At 66.8% G+C, this 7508-nt stretch overlaps 1 protein-coding gene across 1 annotated transcript; it reads right to left on the minus strand.

The window, feature by feature from the left end:
- Positions 1-211: 211 nt before the first annotated feature.
- LOC114510154 (cytochrome c oxidase assembly protein COX19) lies at positions 212-2068 on the minus strand. The gene is made up of 3 exons (XM_028528868.2): positions 1918-2068; positions 1529-1640; positions 212-842 (listed from the first exon to the last, which is right to left on the minus strand). Exons 1-3 carry the CDS (start codon positions 1997-1999, stop codon positions 767-769), a joined length of 270 nt encoding a protein of 89 aa, XP_028384669.1. The 5' UTR covers positions 2000-2068; the 3' UTR covers positions 212-766.
- Between the last annotated feature and the right edge of the window lie 5440 nt (positions 2069-7508).

The following is a 7508-nucleotide window of genomic DNA, read 5'->3' on the forward strand; positions in this document are numbered from 1 at the left end:
AATAACTGACTCCTGGAGGGTGGAACCCTGCTTTTCCGGCTGTCACTCTAGTGACATTATTCCCGCCCCACCCGTCACAGGGCACACGGGCGCCCTGGGCCGGTGCTCCCTTGGGGCCCACCACGTCCTGGCCCGTTTCTGAGTGCGGGGACCACAAATGCGGTTCGGTCAGAACTAAACTGCAGGCTGGGGACGATTCTCATTGGTTTCCGGCCTGTCCTTCCTGAGTTTCTTTCTTGAACAAATACACAGGTACGCCTGCAGCTTTTCATGTCTCTTTCTAACATACTATTGATACTCCTAGATTCTGCTTTTTCATTTCTGTTTAAAAAAAAAAGGAAAGGAAAGAAACCACTTTGCTAGGGACGGTTTTCTGAAATTCACCCACATGCAGCATGGCTGCATTCTCACTGTTGGTGCCATGAGATGGAGCCCCCACCCCGGGGGGGGGGCCCAGGGAGGGGCCACACTGGTGAGACCCCTCAGCCCACACAGGCTGCCCCAGGATCCCCATCACGCAGGCCTTTAAAGACAGAGCTGGACACTCTTGGGGGAGAGGAGAGTCTAATAGGAAGAAAAGTTCCCAAGGGACCTGGGAGGCTCCGAAGATGAGCCCCTCCCAGCTGCGGCCGAGCCCCGTCACAGCGCTTCAAGGGCGCCCGGACACCCCTGTCTCAGTCACGCCACCTCGGAAGCCACGTCAGGGTGACAGGTGAGGGCCACCACTCTGCCCCAGACAACCAGCCAGCGGTCCTCCCTCAGAAACTTAGCGCCTGTCGGCTTTTCCATCCGCCAAGTCTCCGAACCCCAGTTTTTCCAGGGGCTCCTGTGCCATCAGTTGCCTAGAAGACAGACAGACAGGGACAGACAGGGGTCAAGGGGCTGGTGAGCAGAGTGAGGAGCGCTGTCTAGGCCGCTAGCTGGCCACCTGGGTGCCCTGAGCAGCGCCACGGGACTGGGGTCCCAGCCTGAACGATTAAGAGGGGGGACCAGGGACTGCTCCCTCAAAGCCCCAGCACACCGAAGGCCTGCAGCACAAAATATCATGCCTTGGGGAAATGCCCTCACCGAGTCTGTCCTGGGGCAGTGAATGTCGGGCTCTGAACGGACTGGCTGGTGTCCACCCGGGGGGCAAGGCTGCCGGCCAGCAGGCAGGGTCCCTGGGTGGTGGCAGTCCTACCCCCGCTGCTCTGTAAGGACAGCCGCAGCTCCCCGGGAAAGGTCAGCACAGTCCTCACTGTGACTCCGCGCTGCCGGGCGCGCTGTCAGAAACGGGGTGCAGCGCATCGTCCGCCTTTTGCCGTTTGCTAAGGAGCCTCGTGCTCCCAGCATAGGCCGAGCGACAAAGCGCGCCGCGCACGTCTGCGTGCGCCCCGCTGCCACCCGCCCGTTCGGGATTCTGAACCTGGATGACGGCGCCCCCGGCACCCGAGGCTAGAGGGACAAGGCTGGGAAGAAGGCAGCCCCAGGGCCTCGCTTCGGGAAAGAAGCGTCCGGGCGGGGGCGGGGGGGCGTCCACCGAACTTGCCTCTCCATTCTGCATTCCAAGTATTCTTTTGACTCGTATCTGCACAAGCCGTTCTCGAAGTTATTTTCACGGAGACACTTGAGGAACTTCTCCTTGAAGCGCGTGCACTCACCTAGGACGGAAGAGAACACGGCACTCGTCCCCGCGGCCCGCGCCGGGCACCGCCGCCCCTCGGGACACGCGCACGGCACCGCACCGGCCGGCCCGGCGGGCTGCTGGGAGGTCCGCCGTGGAGCCGCGGCCGAGGGCAGCCCAGCTCCCGCCGGAGCCGAGACTTCCTCCGGCTCCGGCCGCGCGAACGGCGGGTCAACCCCGCAGGAGTGATTTACGTCCTGGACGCCTCGCGAGGCTCGCCGACCGGGCAGCCCCCGCGTTCCGGGGCCGCTCACCGAAGTGGTCCAGCGGGAAGCTGCCCTTGTCGGGGGGCCGCGGCTGGAAGCTCTTGGTCCCGAAGTTCATGGCGGTGGACATGATGGTGGCAGCGCCGGAGCCTCGGAGAGCCGGACGCGCTCTACGCAGGCTGCCCGGCCGAGCGCCGAGCAGGCCCGGAGCGAGTGCCGAGCACATCGAGTGGCTCTTGCCGCGAGGCCCCGCCCCCTCCCCCCGCGGCTCTAAAACGCCCTGATCCCGCGTGGGATTGCGCTCCGTCTGCCCTCTCCAGTCTCATCCCCGCCGACCCTCACAGTAACCCCACCGCCGGGGAAACGGAAGCTCAGAGAGGCTCTGCAACTTGCCCGAGGACACACAGCTTCAGAGCACACCAAGCCGCAGGGCAGCGACTGGCGGGTCTCCGGCAGCCTCTGCGGGGTTCTGTGGCCCCGGCGTCTGGGCCCCAGGGCCGATCATGGGGCCAGCCTATTGAGAAATATGGTAAAGGAGGGAGCGTGGATGAGCTTCCTGGGGCGGCTCAGGATGACAGGAGGCCGAAGTCCAAGATCAAGGTGCCGGCAGGTCTGGATCCTCCCGCCCCAGGCGTCCCCTCTTCTCTGGGGCTTGCAGGCAACCCTTGGCATTCCTTGGGTTGTAGGCCCATCCCCCCATTTCTGCCTCCACCCTTGCCCGGCTTCCCCTGTGCGCAGGTCTGTTTCCAGATTTCCCCGCCAATCATCGGCTTAGGGCCCGCCCTAATCACTCCCGGTAGTAAACTACTCCTGCCAGGACCCTGTTTCTGAGACACTGGGAAGTTTGTGGGGACAAGGGCACCAGGAAGAGGCCTGCTCCTGGCGGTCACTCCTTGTTTATTTGGCGGAGGCAGTGACAACAGTGGGAGGGCTCAGTGGAGACCCCAGCTCTTCCCAGGCCCTGAACCCCGCGCACCCCCACTCCGTGCCCCCTCTTTATCCGGACAGCAGGGAGGTGGGTCACTGTCTCCCCGCATAGCCTGTCTGCCCCCTGCAGTTCTGCCGGGAACTCTGTCCACACTCCGTCCACCTGACGACCAGTCACTGGGCACCAGCCAGTGCCAGGCCCTCAGATAGGCACGTAGCGTCCTCAGGGGCACGGAGCTGGCCAGCCGGCCCCCCAGATCCCTACCGTGACCTAGCACTTCCGCTCCTTCCAAGGTCAGGGGGAGAAGCCTACTCCTGACACGGAGGGGCTTCCAGGGAGGGGCCGGCCAACAGGCCGGAACTGCCCCAGCCCAGGGCCTGTCCCCTCCTCAGGGCCTGGCTTCGGTGCCCCACACTCCAGGAGGCTCCCCGCAAGCACCTTGCTGGGACCTGTTCGCAGCGACGACTGCTAGACGGGTGCCGGAGGCTGCGCCCACTCCGTGTCTGGGACAGCCAGTGTTGGCGGGCGCTGGCAGGGGTCCACGGGGACAGCCCCCCACCCCCACCCAGTCAGCTGGTCTGGGACCCCTGAGAACTACGGAAGGGAAACTGCACCTTGTTCTTGTCACAGAAACCACCGTTGCACACGCCAGAGCCAGGGCCGCACAGGTTACTCATTGACAGACTCCAGGGCTGCGGACAATGGCGGCCTTATCCCCAGCGGGCAGCACTTTCCGCCCCACTGGATCGAACCACCTAGTGGAGCACGGGACCGCCCCTCCCGCCAGGCTGCCCACAGCTGCCGGCCCCGCGGCCCTGGGGGATCACTGACCTCGAGCTGGCGGCCAGCTTGTAATGGACTCTGCTGTTCCCGGAGAATGATTATTGCTCGTTCAGCAGGGGGCTGAGATGGGGGTGGGGGATTTCAGCTGCACAGATAGGAAAGGTGGGGGAGGAACTAACGTTCTGGGGAGCCCTCTTGCGTGCTGGGCTGCTTCACAGGGACCCTGGGGTTCAGAACAGGGCCTGGCACCCGGCAGGGACCCAGCTGACGCCCCTGGAGGAGCGAACCCCCTTGGTGTCTGCTCTTCTCCTCCTTCAGACGCACGGATGCAGGGAGGCCAAGTCTCTGTCGAGGAGCTCGTGTCGGGGGGCCGTACCTCCCACCCTCAGTGGGTAGCCTTGCTCATGACATCACAGTGCAGGCTGGCCTTGGGGAGAAGGCCCACCCAGCACCAGCTGGGGCCGCTCAGCCTCAGCCTCGGGCCACCCCATCCCCCCCGGAGGAGATGCAGGAGCAGCAGACAGGCGGGCACTGAGAGTCAGGGGCCAGGCCGGGAGGTGGGGGCACCTCCTCATGCCCTCTGGGTGGGTCAGTGGGGACCGGGACCTTGTCGGTCACAGCGGACCAGCGGCCCGAACCTAACCAGCCGCACCCCCTTGACTCAGGGATCCCGTTCCTGGGGATTCACTTTGCAGCATCCTTTGCCTCTGTGCCTCGCAGGGGCCGCGTCCCTGAGCCAGACTCGGTCCGTTCACACCCTCCCCTTTGTCCGAGACTCACCCTCCGCTGGGACAGTAAATGCATCTCCCTGGGAAACGTGAGCGGGGGTGGACACCGGCCAGCTCTCCTTCCCCAGGGGAGGGCCGGCGTTCCCAGGAGAGCGGGGAGCGTGGGCGGGGGGGGGGTTGGCACCGTCAGAACGAAGTGCAGCCCCAGGCTGTCTCCTTCCCTGTGTCCTCTGAGCGCCTCGGCCTCGTCCTGCCGCAGACCCGTGGGCTGGCGTCTGCGTGCGACCCTTCGTTTCAGGGCACAAAGCACTTTGGGGATGGGAAAAAATTACTGTCCTCATTGCAAAGTTGAAAGCAGCGTCTTAACGAGTTTCCCGTGGTCGGGACTGCGAGCCCCCAGCTCATCACGCAGCCGGAGCCGCGTGAAGAGAGGGAGGAGGCTACATCAGGCCTCCGCACCGCAGGTGGCTCTGCGTGGGGACTGTCCTGTGCAGAGGGGGACGCTGGCAGCCGACTGGACAGCAGCACCCACGTCCCCGGAGGGGGCGGCCATAAACTCCTCCCTCATCACCCCATGTCCCCCGGGTCAGGGGTCTCCCTGCTTGAAAACCACTGCTTTAGATCAGCGTTCATTTTGCTTCTCTGCGTTTCACCTCGGACGCTCTAGACAGCACAGTGGATCGAGATGCAAAAGTTGGGCCCTGGCTGGTGTGGCTCAGTGGATGCAGCACCGGCCTGCAAACCAAAGGGTTCGATTCCCAGTCGGGGCACGTGCCCGGGTTGTGGGCCAGGCCCCCACTAGGGGGTGCACGGGAGCCCACCACTCGATGTTTCTCTTCCTCTCTTTCTCTCTCCCTTGCCCTCTCTCTAAAAACAAGTTCTAAAAATCTTTTTTAAAAAAAGATGCAAACGGCAGACAGGAAAATGACCGAGGCCGTGTCTCCCTTCGACGAGGACGGTCTGCGGGACGAGCAGGGGAGACGACGCCCTTCACTGCCCCGCGGTGTGACGGGGGACCGGGCCAGGGGCGCGCTCCCGGGGGGCCCCGTCTTCCCGAGCAGGTGCTGCGTCTCAGCGCACGCATGCACTGGTGCCTCCCGTGCCGCGGGCGCCTCTGCGTCTGGGCTGGGCTGGTGTGAAGTGGGCGGTTGGGAGTGAGGACGCGGTGGCACCCACAGAACCTCGGGGACTCGGGGAGCTGTGCCCGGCTGCTCCTCGCTGGCTATGACTTCAGGCACCTGGGGATTCCTCTCGGTGTGGGCGTGGAGTCCCGGGGACAGACGCCGGGACTTAACTGCCTTGGGAAAGGGGTCGCCGCCGCGCTCACACCCTCCCCGGGTGAGGCCAGGGTTGCGCGCCAGATGGTGCCGGGCCAGGTGACCGGTGCGGGTCAGCCCGGGCCCCCGTGTGAGGCCACAGTGCATGGCGGGGACTGCCGGTGCACGGGGGTGCCACCCGAAACCGCCCTGCTGCCCGGGGACAGCATCGGGAATGCCGCCCCGGTGCAAGTTAGAAACCAGACGTCTGTCGAGGTGTCTCAGAGAAACTGCCCCCACGGCTCCCGACGCCACTTGGGGGCTGCGTGAGGGCCGCCAGCACACGGCCCGTGTCCAGCCCAGTTCGCTCGGTTCGCTGGGGGGAGCCTGACCACTGGAAGCACACACGACCGCCGGCGAGGACGCATGGGTGGCAGCAGAGCCTGGACCCCGGGCCTGACCCCATCACCCCCGCCCCGGCCCCCTGAGCTGGGCCAGGACGGCGCAGGCCTGTGGGAACAGCCGCGGTGGGCCCACAGCGGGCCGGGCACCGCGCTCGGCGGACAGGTGGTCCTCATCAGAGACCGTGGAAAAGGGGTCACCGGCCCAATTCACAGGTGGGGGAAGTGCGGCGGGGCTCGCTCGCAGGGCCGCGCCCATCGAAGTGGTCAGTACGGAGGCGAGGCCCGTGGTGGGCGCAGCGGGGACCCGTCCTTGACCCCCTGACCTGCCGATGCCCCCAGCCCCTCTCCAAGGAGACCCTGCTGCCCCCTCCGCCGGCAGGGGCCGCCCGGCCCGGCCCGGCTGTCGAGGGAGCCGCGGGCCTGCAGGCGAGCTGCCCACCAAGCGGGGCCCCGCCGGGCCGGGCGGCTCCGGGAACCAGCTCAACGGGATGGTTCCCGCACGGGCACCCCCGAGGGGCCCTGCGCCCGCACCGAGGCCTGGACCCCAAGCCCAGCATGGCCCGAGGGAGCCCTGGCTCCACCTTCCTGAAGGAGGCGGCTGTGGGGGGCCGAGCCCCTGCCCAGGACCCAGAGTTCCCCGCCGGCAGCACCCCGCCCCCCCACGGCCCCGCAGTGCCCACCAGGCTCTGGGCTCAGGCCGCCCCTGCCCAGCAACCCCGCCCCGGTCCTCACGCCTCCAGACTTCTCTGGGGGGGGGCCCTCTGGGGGAGCCTCCTCCTCCTCGGATCCTCGGCCCCTTGGCCCCCGATGTCCCCACCCTGCCCCAGGGGTTTTCGGGGACCAGGTCACTGCCACCGCAGCTTCTCCCTTGGGGCTGTGGGGCCCCTGTCTGCTGGCCGAGCCTGGCACACAAGGGCGCTCAGTGGGCGATGCCGAGTGGAGTGGGCTCCCCTGGGCAGACAAGACCCCCGGCCGGCACGCAGCCCCGGTAGCAGCGCCCTCTACCCCCACAGCTGTGCAAGGGTGCAGGCTGCTTGCCAGGTAGTGAGCGCCCCGCCCCTGGAGCTGCAAAAATCGAGGCTGGGTGTGGGAGAGGCCCTCAGTCCCTGGGCTTTCTGCAGGGGGCACGGGCGGCGCCCCAGGTGCAGGCCCTGCGGTGGGCGCCCTGTCTGTGCGGGTGGGGTCCGGCTGCCTCCTGTCGGCGCAGGCGGCCTGAAGCAGGCCCAGCTGCCTCCCCGACCCTCCCGGCTCATTGCCGAAGCGGTGCCTCTCCCCTCCCAGCCGGGCTGCCAGGGCCGAGGGGGGAAGAGTGCGGCCCAGACAGACGGCAGCTCGTAAACCCAGCCACCTGTCAGCGGCGGCCCTGGTTGCAGGGTGGGCCCCTCGGCCGTCAGCCCCGCCCCGTCCCGGTGCAGCCTGGTGCCTCCTGCAGGCCCCAGGTGACTGCCCTCAAAGCCGCGGGAGCAGACTGTGGCTCAGGGTGAGCTCACGTCGGGGCCGAGGCGGCGGGGGCCACTGCTGGCGCCTGGGTGAAGGCCCT

This window comes from Phyllostomus discolor, chromosome 13, assembly GCF_004126475.2.
Source record: "Phyllostomus discolor isolate MPI-MPIP mPhyDis1 chromosome 13, mPhyDis1.pri.v3, whole genome shotgun sequence".
NCBI lineage: Eukaryota > Metazoa > Chordata > Mammalia > Chiroptera > Phyllostomidae > Phyllostomus > Phyllostomus discolor.

Coding starts and splice junctions, on each gene's coding strand:
- LOC114510154 (XM_028528868.2), bottom strand. CDS start 1,999: ATGTCCACCGCCATGAACTTCGGGACCAAGAGCTTCCAGCCGCGGCCC. Junction 1,641..1,917: donor CTTCCCGCTGGACCACTTCG/GTGAGCGGCCCC, acceptor CTTCCGTCCTAG/GTGAGTGCACGCGCTTCAAG. Junction 843..1,528: donor TTGGAATGCAGAATGGAGAG/GCAAGTTCGGTG, acceptor TCTGTCTTCTAG/GCAACTGATGGCACAGGAGC.